A 24188-nucleotide genomic window follows, 5' to 3' on the forward strand; every position below is an offset into this window, starting at 1 on the left:
CAATGTCACCACAGTTAAAGGGGTAAACGTTCTTTAAAGGATTTCGTTCATTTGACAGCACCAGCTGAAAATGTAACACATGTTGCAATGTTGGTCCCCGATCAGGCAGAGTCTATCGGACTATCAGGTGTGAAAACATCTTTCATTCAGTGGACGCTGACCGTGAAATGCTACAATTAAAACAAATATTTTTCATTAAAAGTCAAAATTTAACTATTAATTTAACACAGCTGAAAGAAAAACTAATCTACCGTAACTAACTTCAGTGAAAACTTAGATTATCGTCTTTGTCTGTTTATCTTGACTTTATCGTTATTTGGTCAAAACCAGACAAGTGAACATAGCTAGCATTAGCATTAGATAAAACACGAATGCTGTCTGAGGTGAACATACTTGTTCTGTTAGTTGAAATAATGTAAATAAGACATACCATTTCTTAGTTCGTGTTGTAAATGTGGCTCAGGGATGTCTGACAGAAAAAGGCGGTCTGTGAAGGATGAGGAGGCTTTTTTTCTTCTGTTTTCTCACCTATCGAAGTGGGTCACAGTTTATGGCCAAATGTTAAAGCCGCCCAACTTTTATCCCAGCAGCATAAACCTGGTATTTCAAATAATGAAGTAACCCCACAGGTTTTTTTTTATTTATATATTTATTTTTGTGCATGTAAACTATGTTAAGTGTTTCATAAATCAATTTCTAAGAATCCTGGCTGTGTGAACACTGTAAAGCAGCATTTTGACCTCAGGTAGACCCGTAGAGGCGTACAGTACAGCCTCCTCAACAGCCAAAGACACACAGAGACGGAGAGAAATCACTTTTCCCAACAGTTACCATGGCAATCCAATAAAATTGCCATAGCTCTCGGGATTGACTCACGATAACGTGGGTAAAATGAATCTTTTTCTCAAGCGTTAAATCTGGACTTAAATGCTGATGCCCGGTGACAGCCGTGCAAAGTCAAACCCTCTGTCGCTGATTTACAGACGACTCCGCCAAGAGGAGAGGAACGGGCCGCAACGAGCAGATGTCACCTCACTTTCAGCCTCTGACTCCTTCTTTCTGGCACATCTGCCTCATAGACAAAAACTACAGATGTCGAATGAGAATCTCTGGAGATTTTGTTTATGTCGCTCTGATAAGTTGCAGCAGGATATGTTATGTTAAAAGGGTTTTCTTTATATTTATAAAATAGAGTTTTGGAAGGAGATAAAATCAGGAACTCTCCAGTTGCCCAATTTCTTCCTCCTGCTGTTTCAAGTTGTTTTTCTTTTTCGTTCTGATTTAAAAAAAATAAAAATAAAAAGAATTTCCTGACAGCACAGGGTGGCTGTTTGAAGCAGCATTAGAAGCAGAGGCACTTCTCAGCCCTCTTAAAATTGCTGTTATTCTCATTTGTCTGCTGTGTGATGAGCTCTTGAGTGTTCTCCCGCTGTTTCTAATGCAGACTCAAGATGAGTGTACCTCCCTTTATGGGGACTATCATTGAGGCAATATACCATGGCCATCCCGTTTTCTGCCATTTTACCATTTTGCAACGCTGGCTGCCTGAATTATACAGCAATGCCTTTGACACTGAATGAAAAGGCATTTAGAGTAATTGTATCTGATCTCTCCTTCTCTTCCTGCCCTGTGCCTCTCTCTCGCTGCTGCTGCTGCTTTTGGCAATGAGTGTTTTAGATTGCTTGGTTACTCAGTGGAAATCAGCCTAGATTGACACTTTGACATTAATGTTAATTGGAAATTCTGAGCCATCAGCGAGCAACCTTTGACGGAAGTCTTCCTCCACCGTCCCGAAAAGGTGCCGGGTTGCAGGAAGGAGGGCGTTGAGGCAATCATTGAGAGGTCGTGCAGCACATTAGCATGGACCGAATAATCTTTGGCAAATGTGCTCTCTGGTTTGAGGGAGTGGAGAGGTTCAGGCTCTTTGAGCTGCAACTCTTAAGAGCGAAATGGAATTCTCATATTTTTAAGGAGCTTTTTTTAATCAAGCGGTAGCTGCGTGTTCATTACAAATGTGCGCAATACTTTGTTGATGTTCCGCTCAAGTCGAAAAAACACAATTTCGCAATTTTGCGGCGTATCCCTTGAATAAGAAAAGCATTTAAAATTGCACGTCATTAAGATTGTTCCCGCAATAACACGTTTTAAAAACATGCTGCGCCATCATCCTCCTACCACTTCCCGTCTTCTTCTTCGTCTTTTCCGTGAGTAGTAACATCTGGTGGTTGGTCACATGATGTGAAAAAGGTTTTTTTCCAATGCAGCTTTGCAAAGTACATAAATTTTGAAACACCTAAAAATATCTGCATTATTTGTTTTCAAACAATGTTAGTTTTTTCTAAATTTCTTCTTGTTTGTTTAATTGCTTCTCAGTTTAATGTTCCCATTAAATTAATTTATTCTCGTAAATCCAGTTTGTGCGATTTTAAGTGGGAGTGAGTACTGTTGGCTTCTTGCAGAGAATGATTGATACTGAGACAGTTCAGCATGCACATGCAGCAGTAACTCACACATGCATGCCCAGTGGTTCAATATCCATTTAATGAAAACATAATTTCTCATTTCCAAGAAATTTTACTCTCGATTTAATTAATAGTAGGCATGAATGTGTACTGGGGTTATAAAGGTTGTGGTTTCGAAACCACATTTGTTTTTTTTGTCAAACCAGACCTGCAGTTTAAAGACCTTTCGGAGCGACACGACAGAAAATGCTTTAATTATCACTTTTCCAGCACAGCCTCTCTGACCCTCACCTTCTGCTCTGCAAAGGCATCAATCTGGCTGAAAATGAGATTCTAGACTTTTCCATTGTTTACGCAAAAATAAAATTGTATATGTTTACAAATAATTACTGTTGGAAAAAAAGAGACAGTCTTGGTGTGGAAGCCAAAAACAAAATAAGCACAGCATTAATGCGGGAATACCACCTACCCATTACTCTTAATGCTTTTAAGACTAGAGTTTGGAAAGTGTAAGAAGTTTGATAATTCTGTATTTGTGCTTGGATTCAAAATCAAAATATACCTATAAAATATGGCATAAAGAGCATTATTGACAATGTAATAGCCAGTAGTAGTCAATATGTTATTTCAATAGTAACAGTCTGTGTAAATAAAAGCAATTAGATTAATTTACATTTTACTTTTACATTTTTTTATTTTTTTTTTCTCAAGCCACAAGAATCACCAGACAACGACTCCCTGCTCAAGATAATATCTGAGGACGACATTTAAAAAAACTGCTCCACAATTTAACAGCTTTATTCCACACGCAGAGCTGGGCACTGTAAATAAAAACAATGAAAACCAAAAGTAATTTTGACAACAGTATAGATTGATACTTAATGTTTTAAACAGTGGCATCACACTGAATCACCAAAATGTTGCCTTTGTTTACAGAAAATAATAGTTTCAACTTATGATTTGTTAACATTACTATTTTAACAAAAATCCTAACAATTATTTTCTAAAATGAATCTATTCATGTTATATAAAAGCTGTAGCTTGGCATGTTTAAGACCAGTGGGGTTTTTACCCCCTAACAAATACAGTTTGTTAGGAGGAAAGAGGAACTGGAGTCATGAAGTCTCCTCATTAATAGATTACTACCATTATAGCGATATAATGTTATTTTGAGACGTAGCCAGTTCTGTGTCATTTTTGATTTGCTTATTGTGCTCTGTTTTAGTTTTTGTTCACATCTTATCTCATAGTTTTCCTTACTACCTTAGTTTTCTGAATCAGGTAACTAATTGTGACGTTCGTGACTCAGCATGCCTGCTGTTGTCACCTGAGTCCCATTTAACAATTATGGATGAATTTGGATGCGACAAACACAGTCACATTGGCAGACTTGCAACAGGTGCTGTTTGAGGAATGGGGTGACGTCCCACATCACTGTGTGACCAAGCACAACCAGCTGTTCCAGTTGACTGTCACGCATCACTGAGGCCACTGTTTGTTGAATGGATACATCTTCCAATTCCCAATCTGTCTAGCTTCTTTAGCTTAAAATAGAGAGAGGATTTGGAAGTTTTCCTATGGGCACAAACCAGATACTGAGCAAAAAACAAACTCAGGTTCCCATTTAATTTCTCCTTTTTACCTCATGTTCTTTCTTGAGCCAATAAAATTTGACAAACAAGATGCATGCTTTCATCACTTAATATATGAGCATTACTTTTTCAAACTTCATTCCTTTTTGAGAGTTTTGTGCCATATTGTCAAAAAAATATATATATAAATGGCTTACAGTTTTTAGTTTTGGCAGAACCTCAGAAATAAATCAGCTGTGCTTTGTAGTGCAATTTATTTGGGCAAATGTGACATCTGGACTAAACAGGCAAATTCTGGTACCGCTGGTTTCAGTGGCTGTGACAATGAACGCTTACGTACAGCGGGAATGCAAACGAATTATCAGTTGAGTCAAAAGGGAGGAAATAATATCCCCTCTGACGTTGATTTACAGACATACGTAATCTGAAAACTTTTAAATCCTCACTCAGCTTCTGACCAACTACTCATACTTTCTCGCTCTCTGCTGGTTTCCTTCTGTACTGCTCCATCCGTGTCATGTGTACAGACCAGCATGCCCAGTATGAGTCTCCTGCTCATACTGGGCAGCTTTCTTGTGATAGCACTCCAAACAAGCAGCTGTTGCGAGGACAAATGTAGAAAGTTTTGGTCTTGGCATTTAAAAATGTTGTTGCTGAGGAGTAAAAATGTTTTCCTTCTGAAGCAGGATTTTGTTTGCAATGTTTAGGAAATACAACAATAGAAATTAAACGTATTTCTCTTTGCAGCGAGCCGACAGTAATAAGCAGCGGAAAAGCAGCTATTTATTTACTTATTTCACCTGAACAACTTAGTGGACCTGCCTGGCTTGTAGTTTCAGGCCACATTGTTTAAAAGAAATATACTTTTTCTATTTTGTCTTTATTGTTAGCCTCCTACCAGCTGCAACATGTGTTTCATTTTCTTAAGGGTTCTTTCCATTCTTGAATTGTTTTCCTTTGAAACTGACCAGGTATAAAGAGCAGTCCTACTTGGTAGAAAAGATTAAGTTGTCTAAACAGTACTCTATTTATGCAAGCAGAATTCATTTCCATGGTTGCAGGGGAGATTTAACGCCTCGAGTTTAGTCCTTTTCAAAAATGAAGCCTGGGCGCAAATTCAAACTGGAAGACTCTTTAGCCCCACCTGGCTCGTCCTATCGGAGCATCCCGCCCATCACCGCTGTCCTATCAACGCTGGATCAAGCCACGTCACGTCCAATCACCTTCCAAGGCCCAGCTGAAAAGGACCTCCATCCATGGCGTCTTCCGCATCCCAACCGCGCTCAACCTGTTCAGCCGCACGCCTCAGCTCTCGGTCAAATATCTCACCAGACCCCTTTTCAGAGCGACTGCTCGCCCCCGCACCTCTCATGTCCGTCATAAAGCCGCTTAGCCGCGTGCTCGGCCGCTTCTTTCCCTCAGACGCTCCCCAGATGGAAGAGAATCCCTGGACGTCATTCATTCCAAGCAGCTTCTCCCGCCGCTTTCTCGCTGACTGGGATCCACCGTCACCTGCTCCAGCGCTACCCACTTCACGGCCTTGGCCGGCTCGCCAGGTCTCGCCGCACCGACCTACGCCAACAACTTCACACACTTCCGTATAGCCGCTATCAGCCCGGTCATCCGCTCCTTCCGTCGGATTTCCCACGCTACGCCCGCCTCGGGCCTTCCAGGTAAGACGTATCCTCACATATCTCATCCATGTTTCGCAATGTTAGGAAACGTAGGACTTTTTTCTTAGTCCATCTCCCTCCCGAACTTGCAAGCCTTATTCGCATGCGTCACCCAGGCTGCGCTTAAATGCTTTAGAGCTTTAACTGAATAAATGCATAATTAAATCAGTAACTAGTAGCATCCCTCCCAGCGGCGTCAAAGCGGATCGCCGACTGCGTTTCTTCAGCGCCCGGCACCTAGTAGTAGCCTCTGTCATTTCGCCGGCATCAAGCCCCACATACTCCTCCCCGAACTTTAGTACGCCCGCAACAGACATTCAGCTCCGCTTCTCGGTCCATCTCAAGTCAGCGGCCGTGTCCCTCCACATTCATTTGCAAAGCGGTATTATTCAGCCACCCAGCTACGTAGAGCCGTTCATGGGTTGTCATGGTTACCGCATTAATTTCTCTGATTCAACATGTGCCTTCCGAGTCTCTGTGTCGTCCCTCTCCCCTTGATTTGCCCCAGGTGCTCTCATTCCCTGATTACCCCGTGCTTTGTACCATGTCTCAGAGTCCCTGTCCTTCTGTTCGTAGCTGTCGCTCGTCACGTCTCGGTCCATCAGTTCACCCCGCTCCTACCCGTCTCGAGCCCTGGTTTCCACTCGGCAGTGCTGCCTGGGATTTAGGATAATCTGGACTACCAGACTATAAATTTCTCCAAACATCATCGTTTTACTGCTACTCGGTTCCTTGCACCGCCTCACCACCCGCCACTACAGTTCATGACGCCGTTCGCAGTTGTAAAAGCGAGGTGACTGCATGGACTCAAGCCGTAAATTATAGCTCTAGTCTAACTGTGCTCCTAGTCTCAGTAGTCAGTCATATGCGCTGTAGAATGTGAAGCCGGCTAATAATCCCCCAGGTCACATCGGTACCAATCAGCTCAGAGCTTCTCCAATCGGTAACCAAGTCATCACGCCAGGGCCATCATCGCATCATCGTTTCTCATCAAATTTTTGCTTAGAGTCCCATTCACTACCCATCAAAGGTAACTTTAAATAGAAGGTGATGTCGCATTAATCTCAAAGGATAAGCGTCCGGCGTTCGAGCTTCAGTAATTTTCCCTGTTATATAATGCAAAAGGCTAATCGATACCTCACGTTTCATCACAGTCGTGCTGTTCCGAGTGAACTAGAAGACCTTAACGATCTGGCAGCGGTTTTCACCAGGCTTGTTATCAAATATCCCCTTTTCTTAACTTAGGTTTTTTAGGATTGGCTAAGTTGCTTCTAGGTTTCTCCTTGGCGTTAGAAGCTTAACTGCTTCCCCCCAGGCCTAGCGGTACGGTGAGCTTGTAGGGTATTGCCTGCCCAGAGAAAGCAGTGCCCCTCCCCTCCCTCTGAACCGGAAGCCGTCTGTCCCCACCCCAGAAGTGCCAATCTTGCACTCTTTCATACATAGGGGCTCGCGCTTTTCACATATCCGTGTCTCCCCGTCACTTTCACAGTTAAAACCGTTTTATTCATTAAATGTTGCAGCTAACTGCCTTTGATAATAAAAGTGAGAGAGATCTCACTTCAGTCTGAAAATATAAAAATATAAAGGATGTTGCTTTTTTAGATGTTCCCATGCTGTTAAGAATAAGAAACAGCATGGGAACAGTCATTTTTAGACTATTTTTTGCTGATTTATAATCTGGGTTTTGAAATTTTTTTGAGTTGAACATTGACAGCGTAAACAATAAGCATTTGCTTTGTTTCTGTCTTTCTCTACTTCAGTAGTAGAGAAAGTTCAACCTGACCTTCAGATAGTAAAATAAGGAACATTTATGATAAGCCTAATTTAAAATCCCTTTGACTGGTGCATATGAATCAAGATAGCTGAACTGTCTCTCTTATTTTAGAGAGACAAAGTCACAGGTGTGGCCTCTGGACTTGCGCTGTTGATTAGTTCTGGATTAGTTTAGTGTAGGGGTGATTCTTGGTCTGACCTTTAGGAGTGCTCAGCCCCTCGTAAAAACTGACAGGACATATTGACTGACACAATTGTTAATGTCCAGGGAACAAACAAATCCATTTAAAAAACTGTTAATCCCCCTCGCCTGTGGTTGCGCTGCATCAAGACACAAGAAACCTCCAAAGAAGACACGAGCACAATTTCTTTACGGAATGTAAACAAAAATGTCATCATATTTTAGCAGTTGTAGGATTTCTATTTTGTGTTTGGTAAAAGGTCACAAGCTGCTTCTTCTATATTCTGGGTAAATATTTTGGTTACATTTACCCAGAATGCCCTGTGCATTGTGCTTTTGAAGCAGTCTATGGTCCGCTTGGTGTTCACATGTGCATTCGAACCATAACAGAATTCATGTCACACAAAACAAGGTTTTTAGGCAGACCTAGGTTTTTGTACCTAAACACCTCGGTCTGATCACTTCTGAACTCTGATCTGTGTCAGAGTTCACTTGTGCTTTCACACCTGTCCAAACAAATTATTCTAGGCAAAGGAACTACTAGCGCTTGATTAAAGCAGACTAAAAATATCTAGTGTGAATGCACCCTCAATGTCCTGATAAATCATTGAGATCTCTGCCATATGTAGATTTAAAAATATTTACTGTTTATCAAGCTATTTCTTTCTTGCTAGAGTAACTAATATTGCTTTGGAATGACCCAGCCAGAACCCACACTTTAATCTGAAGGAAGCTAAAGATTATGGTGATGGGAATTAGACCTTCTAAATCCTAGTCATTTGGAGTTGGACTGTTTATTTATGAGTTCTCCATTGGCTAATGAGAAGGGTACAAGTGATTTTAATTCAGTCTTTTATATGTTTACTTGGAGGCTGTACAAATTAGGGACTTTATGTTTTATTTCACAAACACACACCCTTTATTTCAACTGCATGACATGAACCTCATGTATAGATGAATACAGAACCTTAATCCATATGATCTGATCAAAATCAAGTTTTGTTGCCGAATGTGAAGCCATATTTTCCATAATGTTTTGCCTGGCTCTTTAGGTAAGAATCCACTGTTGTCTTCCTCAAACTCCCAAAAGTTCAATTATTTTTATTTCTTCGCTGCCTCCTCAATCTGTCACCCTTTTCAAAGAACTCAGATTACCTTTCAGGCTCTGCTTTTCATCAGATATTTCATTTGATACATCGGATCAAAAAATTTGCTTCTGCTCAAAGCTTAAATGAAAGCCTTCGGGCAAAAGCTGCTTACTTTGAGGTGCGCAAATGTTACAGCATGACGGTGCTCAGGATGTGGAACACTTGTTGGAAAACTGATTTTTGAAATAGATTTGGTTTCTTTTAGGATATTATACTGTATCTACAGATATCTGAAATGCCTAAACAGCCTGCAAACTCTAAGGTGTAGTTTACACAGCCTTAAACTAAACATTTTCTCTGAAAATCACTGTGATTTCTTTATGTTTTTCTTGCAGGTTTGGCAGTTCACCAGATTATCACAATCACTGTGTCTCTCATCATGGTGATCGCAGCCTTGATCACAACACTCGTCCTTAAAAACTGGTAGGAAAGATTCCTTTACTTTCCACTCACAGCACCTCGTCACGCTTCTGTTTTAGAGAATCTTACTAGCTTAGTCAGAGGTGCGAGGTATGATTTTATGTTTGCTTCTTGTCTTTGGTGCGTGTTTTTGTAGCTGTGCGCAGTCTGGAAATGGCCGCCACAATAGCCATCAGAGAAAGATCCACCAGCAGGAGGAAAGCTGCCAGAACCTGACAGACTTCACGCCGGCCCGCGTGCCCAGCAAGGTGGACATCTTCACTGCCTACAATGACAGCCTGCAGTGCTCACATGAGTGCGTACGGACTGCCGTCCCCATCTACACCGATGAGATGATCCAGCAGACACCTGTGTACAAGACGGCTTACAATGGAAACAGGTACGATGGTGGAAAAACGACTAAATTAAAGAGGGAAAAAACTTTTCTGCATGCCAGAAGTAATGTTGAATGCACTTGAAAATGTATAATCACTTGTGTTGTTGGTGTCAGGACCTGGGTTGTTTTGATTGTTTGATTCTAGTTTCATAATATCGTTTCCTTATTTTGATTAGACCGCCCTTGTTTCTGTTTTACACCAGTTCAGTCCTTAGTTATTTTAGTTTGCTAAGTTTAGTTATTTGTGATAATTTCCCTAGTTACCCAGTTTGTGAACTCTCTCTCGTCCCTGTGCCATTTTCTCTCTCTTTCTCCTCATACCTGTGTAACACGGGGGAAAGACCCGGATGATGACTGAGGGCGTGGCTCTAAAGCCAACTGGTAGACTACTAAAATATGTTCAAGTAGCCTAGGGTCTCCCAATTAAAAGTACTCAAGTAAGTCTGGCTTAGAATGATGAAACAGAGGTAGCATACAAAAATATATTTTATTTATACTTTCTTTGACAATGTTAAAAATATACTTTATTTTAATTTAAGACCTGATTTGGCACAGGCATCTAGGAAAGCACTGGAAGCAATCAGAAACATAACAAAATCAACTACAAACCAAACTAATAGAAACAAATTCATCACACACAAATAATATTGAACAAAAGAAAATATAAATCTCCCGTTGCCTCAGTCCAGTCCTTTAGAGCTGCGCCCTATCTGCTAATTCATAAAAAAAAAAAGAAATATAAAACCTGGTTCTGGTTCTGTGGTGCTTTGCTAGATTTCCAGCTGTAGAGGACAACCCCTTAGCCAATTACTGAGAGCATCATAAAACTGTACATGGGTGAGAGCATAATATTGCACATAAGCAACCTATAATACCACAACAGACAATAAAGTTTCTGCTGACAATAATAAAGCCAAAACCAGACAAAAGTGACAAAAATCCATTTACCTATTCAGCAGCTCGACCAGCACGGCACCAGCGCTCATCCGACAGATCCCAGCTGCCACAATGGACTTGACTTGTCACTTGGCGGGCACACCTGGTGCCTATATACGTTAACAAGCCCAACAATACTGTGACGGGGTATGGTGCATTCAGGGACCTGACATGGGTGGGAATCCACAATTATTTTATATAAACAGTGTTCAATCTAATGAACCACCCGGTTACATCCTACCCCCCCTCTATGGATCGGTGGCCCACCGATAAAGTAAAACTATGACCAAGGTCTAAAAATGGCTGTAGCCATACTGCTGGCACCTGGAACGAGAGGAACAGCAGCCCTATCTTCATTCCTAACAGGTCCTGGGAGACGATGGGGATTAGTGTGTTTACCAGCAGTTTTACGAGTAGACTTTCTAGGGCCAACCCTACTGTCTTGAGGAGCCTGCGGAGCTGGTGGCACTTCAACAGGGGTGCGAACTGGAGGGATTTCTGGTGGTTTTGGTACCAAAGGCGTGGATGGATTACTGTCCGCCTCTCGGACCACCAGCCAAGATCCCGACTCCAGATCATCCTCATCATTGTTCTCACCAGGTGCCCTCTGTGGCCAACCATCATAGCAGGTCTCTGCAGGTGAGAGGGCAGGCTTTATAGAGGTACGGTGCACTTGCCAAACAAGGTGGAGCTCATCAACTGGGGCAATTGAATATACAACACCCCCTGAACTTGGTGCCCTCACAACTTGGTACACTGTGGATCCCCATGCGTCCTGGATCTTTCTGCGCCCTGGGCCGACATCGTGCAGAAAGACTCTTTGCCCAACTTCAAGTGGCTTGCACCGGACCTTCTCATCATGCCTCACTTTTCTTCTGTGGGCTGCCAACTCCATTCTGCCTCTAACAACATCAATGGCCAGATTTAGGCGTCTCCTGTGCTCTGCCACCCAATCACACACTTTAGCTGCTGTGGGCTCAGGAAAACGGCCAAGCAGAAAATCCACTGGCAAGTGGGGCTCTTGTCCAAACATGAGGAAGTGAGGCGATTCACCGGTCGACTGATGGGCAGTGGTGATATAATGGAAGACAAGCTGTGGGAGATGTTCTGGCCAATTCCGTTTTTCATCTGGTGCTAGGGAACGAAGCAAATTGAACATAGTTCGATTAAAACGTTCACATTGTCCATTTCCCTGTGGGTGGTAGGGTGTGGTGCGGCTTTTCTGAACCCCATACAACTCACATAATTGTTGCACCAGGACACCTTCAAAGTTCCTCCCCTGGTCAGAGTGGATATGGGCTGGCACTCCAAACCGGTAAAACCACTCACGAACCAGGACCTTTGCCACTGTCGTCGCTTTCTGATCACGAGTGGGGATAGCTTGGGTGAACTTTGAAAATACATCCGTCATCACCATCACAAGCTCCCTTCCATCACGGGCTGGTTCTAAAAGTGTAAAATCAATGGCCAACAGCTGATTTGGTCTTGAAGCAAGAAGGTGACCCATAGGAGCTCCAACCCTTGGCTGGGTGTTCTTAGCAAGGGTACACCTCTCACACTGTTGGCACCAATCCTTTACATCCTTGTCCACTCCTGGCCAGAAACACGTCTGCTTCACCACATCAGTTGTCCTCTCAACCCCCTGGTGGCCATGATGTTGATGAAGCTCCTGCAACACCTCTGTTTTTAGACTCTCTGGGAGGAGAATCTGCAGAACTTCTTCTCCCCCATCTGGTCTCCACGTGCGCCGGTACAAGATGCCTTCCTTCTGGACAATTCGGTCCCACTGTTTCAAAAGTCCACGGGCACCTGGCCCTAAACGCTCCTTTTCAGCCCGGCTCGGCACTCTTTGCTGCTGCCAAAACTCCAGGAAGGCTGAAAGGCTGGATCAGCCCCTTGAAGCAGATGCAGATCTTCTCTGCTGCGGGAAGGAAGGGCCGTGATTGCCAACTGGGCAGCATCCTCCTGCACTCCACCAGACATCTCACAGATTACTTCTGGAATGGCAGTCCCGGGGGAGGTAACTCTGCAGTCGTGTTCTGAAGTCACTTGTTGATTGCCTGAGAGGGCGTCAGCATTCTTATTCACACGGCCTGGACGATATTTGACTGTATAGTCAAATGCAGAAAGTTCAGCCACCCACCGATGCTCCGTGGCACCCAATTTGGCAGTGTCCAAATGGCTCAATGGGTTATTGTCAGTCCAAACAACACATCGGTGGCCCCACAGGTACTCTTTGAACTTTTCAGTCATGGCCCACTTCATGGCCAACATCTCAAGTTTCATGGAGCTATAACTTTTCTCAGCAGCATGCAAACTACAGCTGGCATATGCAATTGGTCGTACTCTGCCACTCTGCTCCTGAGACAACACGGCTCCTAGCCCGCAGTGGCTGGCATCGACCTCTAAAATAAAAGGCAGAGAAAAATCAGCAAAAGCAAGAGTGGGAGCACTTACAAGCTTGGCCTTGAGCTCCTGAAAGGTCCTTTCACAGTCTTCTGGCCACGCTCCTTCCAATAGTTTCCCTCGTCCTCGACACGTCTTTGACCCAGCCTGTTCTGAAACAAAACGATGAAGCGGCCCCGCCAATTGAGAGAATCCTTCTACAAACCTCCGATAATAATTGGCAAATCCCAGGAATGACCGCAGCTCTGAGACGTTGGTAGGGGGAGGCCAGTTTGACACTGCCATGATCTTTCCTGGATCCGTGGCCACGCCATCCTCCAAGATGAGATGTCCCAGGTACTGAACCTGCTTTTTAAAGAAATCACATTTTTCCAACTTGACCTTTAATCCCTCTTGTTTCAGGCGGCTTAACACCACTTCAAGCCGTGCCAGGTGCTGATCAACACTGGAAGAGAACACAACAATATCATCCAGGTATAACAAGAGTGACTGTCCATGCTGAGCCCCGAACATCCTCTCCATCAAACGCTGAAAAGTTCCTGGTGCATTGCACAACCCGAATGGCATACGATTGAATTCAAAGAGGCCAAATGGTGTGCAGAAGGCTGTTTTTGGGCGATCATTCTCTGCAACTGGAACCTGGTTATAGCCACAAGCGAGGTCCATGGTTGTAAACCAGCGGGCACCTGATAGGGAGTCTAATGTTTCTTCTATTCGGGGCAGTGGAAAAGCATCCTTTCTGGTCTTTTTATTTAACTGTCTGTAGTCCACACAAAGGCGAAGACTGCCATCCTTCTTTCGGACCAGGACAATTGGCGATGCATAAGGGCTACTGCTCTCTCGGATAACCTGGGTTGCCAGCAGCTGGTTAATATGCGACTTAACTGCCTCATATTCAGAGGGAGGGATACGCCGATACCGCTGCCGCACAGGAACATTGTCTAACAATGGGATGTTATGCTCAATTAAGTTGGTAACACCAAGATCACCATCAAAAGCAGAGAACACAGACTCATACCTTAGCAAGTATGTACAGGTACTTTAGCTTCCAAGTACAGGTACCGTTGCCCAATTTGTAAAGTTAAATACTGCCACATGAAGGATCATCTGGAGGACACCCACGGCGTCAGGAACAAGCGGGAGCGGCGCATCCTGCTAGCCCAGGCTACCGGCAGGGTCTCGGTCCGGGGGATGCCTTGTCCGCTGCTCGGCTGCCGCTACCAGGGTTCCTGGGTGTACCACCACTTGCTCGAGGGCCACCGCGACGTCAGACAGGCGGAGAAGAGACGGGTCCTTCGGGCTTTGCGACAGCGGCGGACGGTCCAGCTCTTGAGGGAGCTCCGAGCGACCAGACCACACCCACGTCTCGCATCACGGTTGGATCTGGACGCCCAGGAGCCACGACCGTCTCCAGCCCGCAGACCACCATCTCCGGCCAGCCCGGCCCGCAGACCACCATCTCCGGCCAGCCCGCCCCGGTCTCCACCGGACCGGATTCCGCCCTCGGGCCGCCCGCAGTGGGATGAGGACGACCAGGAGGAATGCCAGGTCCCCACGTCGACTACGGTTGGTAGAACGCTCAAATTTCCTGCAGTTGTAGACAGGTACTTGGAGGAGTACAAGACCCATCTGGTCGGTGCTATGCCCTCATCAAGGCACCTTGAAAATGTAAAGTCAAAAATGGGAAGATTGATTGCCTTCCTAAGCCACATGGGCTCCGAGAAGAGCGGGCTCGGCTCCTGGAGGTTCCTGAACGACGCGGGTCGCGTCCTCAGCTGGCCGGCAGAGCTGACCGGCCGGGGTAAAGCCATAACCCAAATAAGGAATACTCAAACCATTTGCAGCTTTCAACTCTAACCAATGGCATACCTTTAACTTATCTGGGAAATGCTTTTTAAAGAAGCTTTCTGAAATGGTAGAAACCATCGAACCAGTGTCGATGATACACTGGACCGGAACACCCGATAGTTTTACAGTGACTTGGGGACAAGGTGCAATTAAACACTCCTTCACCTCATCTATTTGGGGACCCACTGAGCCTAAACCACCCCCTCCTAATGTCTGGCTCCTAACACTAGGGGGAGTTAGTTTTCCTGCACCTGAGAACTAGTGGTGGCTTGGACCTGAGGGGCACCATTTGCGCGTTGGGGCTTAAAACAGCCACGAGCGGTACAATACCGAGCAATATGGCCTGGTTGCTGACATTTGTGACAAATCACACTACTGGCACTGAAAGGCCTAGCCACAGGAGACTGCTGCATAACTGCAAGGGATTGAGTAATCTGATCCAACTGTTCCTGCTGTTTTTATACAATTGCAGTAAGAGTAGCAAGTTGAGAGGCAACAGAACTGGAGGAAGAGTCAATTAGGGAAGGGGACCCACTGGCACTCTGTACAGCACAAAAAGAGGGATTTCCACTACTTTTATTTTCCACCCCACCCTCACGCTCCCATGTAATGGCTTCAGCTCTAACCTCCAGTAATGTACACCTCGGATTATCACGAGCATAACGTTTTAGCTCTCTACGCAGGTCAGAATTACTAACATTTTGAATAAATTGATCACGAAGTAGAATGTCTGCATTTGCCATAGCATGAGGAGAATTTGATTTAACTTTGTCCATCAAGCAAAACAATGAATGAGAAAATTTCTGCAAAGATTCACCATCTAACTGCCTCCTTGAAAAGAAGTCCTCCTGCAGTGTAACATATGACTGCTGGCAACCATAGAGTTCTCTTAAAATGGTGAAAACAGTTTCTGGATCCTCACGTTCAGCTGACGATCTATACTTGATCTCATCTCTAGCTTCACCTTCAAGATGGTCAAAAATGAAAGCAGCCCAATCTGTGGGTCCAACATGGCGGACTCGCATGCTGGTGCAAACCTCTTCTATCCACTCCAACACCATGAGTTCCTCTGAAGATTGGACACTTTCTCTCCCTTGGCAGGTAGATTATGCGGTCAGCTGTCCCATTGCTCATCGGAGCTCCACTCGTACTCGGGCCAGCTTGTGCATCATCCCTCTCCTGCTGCAGACGGCTCCTTTCGGCCTCCAACTGCTGGACTCGGGCACGGAGTTCTTGAAGTTCCTCAGCCATCGCACCGGGAACGTTGATCTTTGTTCACAGCTGGAAATCTCCAGCCAGGTCCCACGATGTGCTTATTGTTGCACTATTATGCTCTCACCCTCTAAGCACTCCCTTAAAAAAAAATGCTCTCTACTAAAACACCGCTACCACAGAACCAACAATGTCAATATACTATCTATTCCAACAGCCAGATCCTGCTCGCAGCGCCAGAAAATTGTAACACGGGGGAAAGACCCGGATGATGACTGAGGGCGTGGCTCTAAAGCCAACTGGTAGACTACTAAAATATGCTCAAGTAGCCTAGGGTCTCCCAATTAAAAGTACTCAGGTAAGTCTGGCTTAAAGTGAGGAAACAGAGGTAGCATACAAAAATATATATTATTTATACTTTCTTTGACAATGTTAAAAATATACTTTATTCTAATTTAAGACCTGATTTGGCACAGGCATCTAGGAAAGCACTGGAAGCAATCAGAAACATAACAGAATCAACTACAAACCAAACTAATAGAAACAAATTCATCACACACAAATAATATTGAACAAAAGAAAATATAAATCTCCCGTTGCCTCAGTCCAGTCCTTTAGAGCTGCGCCCAATCTGCTAATTCATAAAAAAAAAAAAGAAATATAAACCCTGGTTCTGGTTCTGTGGTGCTTTGCTAGATTTCCAGCTGTAGAGGACAACCCCTTAGCCAATTACTGAGAGCATCATAAAACTGTACATGGGTGAGAGCATAATATTGCACATAAGCAACCTATAATACCACAACAGACAATAAAGTTTCTGCTGACAATAATAAAGCCAAAACCAGACAAAAGTGACAAAAATCCATTTACCTATTCAGCAGCTCGACCAGCACGGCACCAGCGCTCATCCGACAGATCCCAGCTGCCACAATGGACTTGACTTGTCACTTGGCAGGCACACCTGGTGCCTATATACGTTAACAAGCCCAACAATACTGTGACGGGTATGGTGCATTCAGGGAACCGACATGGGTGGGAATCCACAACTATTTTATATAAACAGTGTTCAATCTAATGAACCACCCGGTTACACCTGCAACCCATTTCTGACTAATTATCTCTACCCTGTTCAGTAATCAAGCTACCCAGTTTATCTTCAACTTATTGCTTGCTGGTTCCTCCTGTTAAATCCCTTTTTTTCTCAAATTTTTTTCCTACTTGCTGTTCTTCCTGGGTTTTGTGTCTTTTATTCTGCTTTGGCCCCCTGTGATTTATTTATTGATTTGTAAGTTCTTTGCTCTCCATTTTTATTAAAACTTCAAAACTACTTGCCGTATCTACCTTGCTCCAATTGGGTCCTGCATTACCACAACAACATCACAACAGATTTCTAAAATGTGATGAGAGTACAGTATCCTCTGATATGGGAAATAAATCTTTTTAATAAATCACTAGCTAGTAGGATCTCAATCTAAACATCTGATTTTTTTTCGCCAAAGAAAATCTCTAAGGAAAAACCTTACAGAATCCAAGCAAAATTATTGGAATTACTATTGGAATTTTACCAATTCCTGCAAAATAAAAGTAGAATAAATCAATTCTTCAGCAATGTTCAGTTCTTCAAGTTGGGTAGAGCAGATTGTTTTTAACAGGAACTATTTATATGCTGTAACACCAGCTCATTTCTCTCACCCCAGTTTCTAAATGGCAAATATTTCAGTGCATTCTATTGAAATAAAGTAGATGTGAGTTGGTCTTCATGAATCAGAAAATGACTCAACCATACTTCGTCAGGATGATGGGAAGGAAAATATTGATTTGGTTTATAGATTTAGGGCAAATATAAGCTTCCATTTTTCTGTCTGTTGTCCAAATAATAAACGTGGAAATTCTTCACCACCATGTTAAAGCACTTGTATAACTTCATACCCAAGAAACTGATAAAACAATTTACATTTTCATGTTTGTGTTGATGATTCTCCCATTATGTGGACAGTGCAACATTAAATTGGTCTTATCCTGACAGTTTTTATAGTCCGGGTGACGTTGTGGGGTAAAAGACCAGCAGTGATGACAAACTAACAGCTGTACATCGGCAGTGACGATGAAAATGATTAATTTAGTGTCTATATTTAACAATCACGGGTCACTGAAAGCGTTTTTACCGCTTTATTTTACAGATGTAACAAAAACACTTCTGACGAGTCATGCAGCTTTTTTTAGTGTCTGACTGTGACAACATTATGCTGTTGACAGAGACGTTGAAGGCTAACTAGGGGCATGATTAGACCTTTAGCGGACACACGCTAATAAAATCTCTGGGGTTAAAAGACATGCCTTAGCTCTGTGTTTTATTCACTTCAAAGTCAATTTGCGTAATGATTTAGCTGCCTTCGTTTTACCCAACAGGCCCTCCCCCACCGAAAGACAACTGATTCCTGTGGCCTTTGTGTCGGAGAAATGGTTCGAGATCTCTTGTTGATGAGCTGAAGGCTTTCACTCGTTTACCGGGAGACACTTCATGAATCCACTCTCTGGTGGGTACTTTTCCATGTTACCTCCTCTACAAACTGTCCAGTGGGCTTCAGCCGCCTCAATCCCCTGTGGCAACGCTGCCCCACTTTGGGAATTGAGAGGAACTTGGCATATGTTTGTTATTTGTGACATAATTGTGGATTTTTCCCATATCCTGTGTGGAAGGAAAATCAGTTCATAGCAGCATCTCTGAAATGAGGTAGTCGTTTGGGCCTTACTGCCACAACCTTTGAATTTGTTCACATTTTGTTTACTCATAGCCACAAACCTTCATGGATTTAATCTGAATTTTATGTGTTGGAACATCACAAAGTGACATTTACAGTGTCCACTCAAAAAAAGGATTCACGCCATTTTACTGTTTTATTTCTTATAGTAATCATGATAAAAATAGTTTGGCTTCTTTGACAGGACAAAAAAGATTTATGTCAAAGTGGAAATTTCCATCAAGAAGTGAAAGATATTTTGTAATTTCTTTGTCAAAAAAAGAGCCTAATTTTGCTAATCACTATTGATGTGTAAATGTAACAGTACAGTGGTAAAATTTCCAAGGGGAGGGTTCATTTTAAAAGACACTGTAAAAGGATTACACTGGCTGACAATCTGTTAGCAGCTGTGAAAAGATTTGAGACTGGCATTGAACGTTTCGTTCTGGCAGGACAGTAACTAACAACAAATATCCAGAGATGCAGCAGAATGGTTTAGATTGAAACATATTCTTGTTTTAAAGTACAATTAAGGTACAACTCTAAATTTAGTTAAGCATCTGTGGCATGTCTTGAAAATTTATCTTCTGTGTTGCTCTTCATTCATTCTGACTGACCTGTAGCTCCATTTGCAGAGAACACCGGGCGGAAATGTTATTGTCTTGATTTAGAAACGGAGTGCTTTGAAGTTTGTGGTGGTGACTTCATAAAATGTGAAAAAAGTTCAAACGTAATAAATACTTTTGCAGCATACATCAGCACCATGTGATCACACCTCTTTCTTTTTACCTAAGCATCAAAAAACTATTTGTCCTTTCATTGCCACTCGCATTCCTAGAGTTTGTTCACAGAAAGAGTAAGTTTATACCTTCCTCAACAACTTTTGCTTGGCCAATACATGCTAGGACTTCCAAGAATTTCAAATTCAGCGTACAAACCTTGAACACATGCTTTAGCGCTGCAGTATTGGTGGAGGTGGTGTAACTATTGAGCCAGATTTTCAATTAAACGAATTGCCTGCAGGTAAAGTAGGGAGAGGACACGGCGTCATGACATTTGTTGTTGTCTGGACACACGTTATAAAGTTCTGCTTTTCACAGCGTGCTCCAGATTGCATGGCTTTGAATTAAAAAAGACTGCTTAGCATTTGTGGAACCTCATGTATTTATTAGGACTATTTGTCTAACAATTAGCCTTATTTGTATAGTTTTTTTTGCACACTGCGAAATGAACAGCATGCTTTTCAGACCAGATTGGAATGCCACCCTCCTCTCTAAAGCAAGCAGAAAGTAGGCTAATTTAGAAAAAAAAATAAAAAAAATCATGTCTGTGTTGCTTGGCCTCGTAATGAGGAGTAACTGGATTGTTTTTGTCTTTCTCTGCATTTCCACAGGATCCAGTTGGAAACAAGAAACACACAAAAACAGCTTATTTTGTAAAATAGTGTAATCTCTCCTTGGACACTTGTGAAGATATTTATTTTTCTAGAGATAACAAGCTGGGCAGCCTGGGAGCTGCTCTTCCATCTTTCCTGAAAAACAACATTCATTTAGGTAGAGAGTGCATATATATATATATACATATATATATATGAATATATATAAATATATTTACAGGACGTATGGGACAAGACTGTGGAAGACAAAGGAGCCCAAGGAGCTGCTTTGGGTGGAAGTCAAACTATATATTTCTGAACAATGTGCCAATAATGCCACTATGTGCCACAACTTGGATAAATGGAAGTTTTAACAATAACTGAAGGACTAAACAAAGTGTGTTGTATTAAACCTGTATCAGTTCTTATTGCTTTCTTTATTTTCTTTTTTTGTCCTTTTTTTAAAGAAATGTAAAAAAAAAAAAAGTACTTCAAATGTATTTGAAAATGTTTTTGAAGTAATTTTGAGAAGTGTGTTGCAAAGGAGTCTAAAACATATTTCTACAAATCACAAAAAAAGAGAGTTAGAAAAAAATATATATGGATGGTTTATGCTTTATTGAACAATTGACTTTAAAGACATAATTTGTATTAAGTCCCATTTTAAAACCAGAATAGTTATGTCTATTTTTGTACACCTAGGAATTTAAAAAAAAATAAAATAAAAAAAAAAATAGAGTCTGCCGCAGCACCGACAGTGGAAGTCTGGAGAACGGAGGACCGCTGCTGTTACACGCCCCCCACTGTTAGCTGAAACTATTACAAAGGACCCCATCTGCATCTGGCTCCAGCCAAACCAATGCTCACGTCACTGCTTCTTAATCATGGAGGTTAATGGAAACAGATATGGAAGGTGTTTGTGGTGAAGGTGTATGCAACAGCACCAGATCCATATAGTTTGAATGCAGAGTCACAAGACACTGCAGGGAACTCCACGGGATATTTATAGCATCTCAGGACTGTCTAGGTTTTATGCAAAGTACAAATTAGTCTCTTACTAAGCAATTAGTCAGACTAAATTATGATACTTGGTATAATTCAAATGGAAAGTGGAAAAAAAAAAAATAGGCTCAAACATCCTTGAAAATATATGGATCAGTTTTCTGGATGAAGAATGGGAGGCAACAGAGGAATAGTTCTACGGCTCAAAATGATCCTCAGCAAGTTTCCTTGACCAGATGCATTGCAAAGGCCACCTCTCTATAGACCCACCTGGTCCTCTTCCGAAAGGAAAGCAGTTCAAGGAGAATAAAACTGAACCAGTTTTCATCCAAACAGACTGTGTTGAAATAAATTATCCAGCCGTATCCGAAATAATTCAATTAATAAAAGTTGACACTCCCTGATTGTTTTGTTAAAGTCAAAGGATTAAGACAAGCCAATTACCCACCACCAAATTGGTTGAAACAGTCTCTGAAGTCAAGTGGAGTGAACTGCATGGTGAGAAGAATAGCAGCGCTCTCCCGAGAGCCTCCTAGCACCATTGACTTTATTATTATTCAAACTTAACCCTCTGATTACCTTTGTGCTACGAAGCTCTTGTGGAAACTGTCTAATAATCTACCTGTAATTGTGCTGTAGGTTTGTACAAAGCACAAACACAATTCTGTAATTGTAAACATTTTTTTTATTTATTTTTTGGGCTGCAAACAGCAATATGTACAGATTTAATCGGTTTCACTGGGTGTTGGGAAAATTCATTTCCAGTAATTCACATGGGTCCATTTTTTTTGTTTTAGACTTGAACACAATTCCTAAAATGTACCAAGAAAACATGGCAAATAATTTCAAGGAGGCCGTTTTCACACATGACTGGCTGGAGATCATTAGGGGATTCTACATACAGAATGGTGCCATTTCTTTTTCTTTTTTTTACATATTATTCTTAATAGGTTTTTTTAAGCGGCTGTTCACTTAAGCATTTCACTATAGAAAAGTTTCTTCTGAAGATTTGGTCTCGTAGTTAGAAGAGTTTGGGATGAAGAAACTGTAAGCAGGACAAAATGCAGATGTTTTCAAAGATGATAAACTTTTCTGCAAACACTGTTGCATAGAAAGAATTATGAAGAATTAAGAACTGTTTGTCTCTTAAAACTTCCCAAGAGGAAGGGGAGCAAATGGTGAAAAACAAAAAAAAAAACTAAACAAAAACAGGTTACCAGTAAAATAGAGATATTCGCTGCTACGTTTGCACATTTTCTCGCTAGCTGTTCTTCCGGATCTTTATTTCTTTGTTTTCAAGGCAGCCTGACAAATCTCTGAAAGAATTTCAGGGCAAATGCTGCCACGTTGTTTCTAGAACATTCCAGGACTGTGGTGCATGTGTGAAAACGCCTTATGTGTAAACGCGAGCCCTTGTCGAGGTGTAAAAAAAAAAATTGAGTTGGGATCAACACTGTGGTGCAAAACTCCTGCTTTTTGGCCCAAACACTACATTAAAAAAATAAAATAAAAAAATGGCTCTAACGAATAACGCATAACTGGTTCAGCCTCAAACGCGTCAGGCTGTGTTGCTTCTTTGACATAACATATATTTTTTGAATGAAGACTCTTACCTTCTCTATCAGAGGGGTTGTGAAACCTGCTGTATATTACACACGTGTAAATGTATTTTCTATATATTTGCTTCTACTTGTGTACAGGTGTGTTCTATTTTTCACGGCCTTTCCTGTTGTTGGGAAGGCTTCGAGCTAGGTCGGGGATAGTGTCTTTGTTTACATGTGTATCTACAGTATTTCTTTCAAAAACACAAAAACTAACCTTGTGCCAAGCTTCTTCTCTGCACTTTCGAGCAGTACTTGTATGATATCTTTAGCTAACCAGTATAATACTTCAGTAGATGCTGCAATAGTTCACTGGCTGAAAAGTGGAAGGACTGAAAGTAAGATTATTGGGGGGGCTTTGTCAGGTTCTGGTGCATTTATGGATTGGCTGGAAAACCAATGACTTGCTCTTCTCAAACACTTTTAAGTGGAATTTAATATAAAGAGCATCATCAAATGAATATACATTTTTAAAAGAATAACAACACACGCCAAGAAACCAACTAAACTTGATCTATGTTGAATTCCTTCCATCTGTCATTCTTTTTTGTAAATTGTATTTATTTATTTATTTATTCATTTATTTATTTTTTGCTACGCTTGCCCCAGAAATTTTTGAATTTGGCACAAGCTTCTCTGGAGGTACTGAATACATCTACTAATAAAGTACATGATGCTGATGATGTAAAAATAAAAGTGTTAACTGAATGAATGAAAACACATAGTCTGAAAACAAATTCTTTTTCTCAAGAGTTTACAAGATATTTCCTGGTTTTAAAATCATCTGCACATTTTAACCTGTAATGCTTGAATGGCAGTCCTGATAATGGTATAACTGGGAGGTCTGATTGGCATGGAAATACAGACGCTTTAGGAAGGCAACCTGTGTAGACCATAAATGCAACACATGAACTCATTTCGTTTTTTTAATCGTCTGGCTACACAATTTACTTCCCTACAACTTTCTGTTTTCAGTAAATATTTCAGGATAGCTGGTTTCTTGTTGCAAATAGCGAGGGAAGGAAATCAATTCTTTGCCAGTCGGATCTGATTTTCTAAGCAGGTGCATTTATTTTGCGCAGCGAATGAATATTTTGCAGCTTCTGTTCCCGTCACCTCACTCGCCTACGAATTCTTTCGCTCCCCTCAGCACAAAGACACTATCGACCAGCAGAGGTTTGCTCTGTCAAGACGAAGGATAAGACAAATTTACAGGTCCTGTGATTTGTGTTTGCATGTGTCAAGACATATGGAGTGGAACTTATCGACATATGTATTGTTTGAACATCTAAATGTTGACTGAACATTTCCAAGGTCTGTTTTTTTTCCCCCCTTTTATTTCCCTGCCATATCGTTAAAGAGCATTACCATAAGAGGAAGAGTCGATGAATCGAGTCGGCTTCGTTATCCAGCTTTTGATGTCCGACGAGCCCAGAAACGTG

General features: G+C 42.1%; 1 protein-coding gene across 1 annotated transcript in view; it reads left to right on the forward strand.

The window, feature by feature from the left end:
* Nucleotides 1-22693, forward strand: part of ajap1 (adherens junctions associated protein 1) — a 60660-nt gene extending 37967 nt beyond the window's left edge. Inside the window, exons 3-6 of the mRNA XM_044117144.1 lie at nucleotides 9165-9252; nucleotides 9386-9628; nucleotides 18437-18564; nucleotides 20162-22693. Of these exons, the coding sequence (XP_043973079.1) occupies nucleotides 9165-9252; nucleotides 9386-9628; nucleotides 18437-18509 (404 nt within the window). The 3' untranslated portion in view covers nucleotides 18510-18564; nucleotides 20162-22693. The remainder of the gene's footprint in view (nucleotides 1-9164; nucleotides 9253-9385; nucleotides 9629-18436; nucleotides 18565-20161) is intronic.
* The last annotated feature ends 1495 nt before the right edge of the window (nucleotides 22694-24188 follow it).

This window comes from Gambusia affinis, linkage group LG01 (genome assembly GCF_019740435.1).
Source record: "Gambusia affinis linkage group LG01, SWU_Gaff_1.0, whole genome shotgun sequence".
Lineage (NCBI taxonomy): Eukaryota > Metazoa > Chordata > Actinopteri > Cyprinodontiformes > Poeciliidae > Gambusia > Gambusia affinis.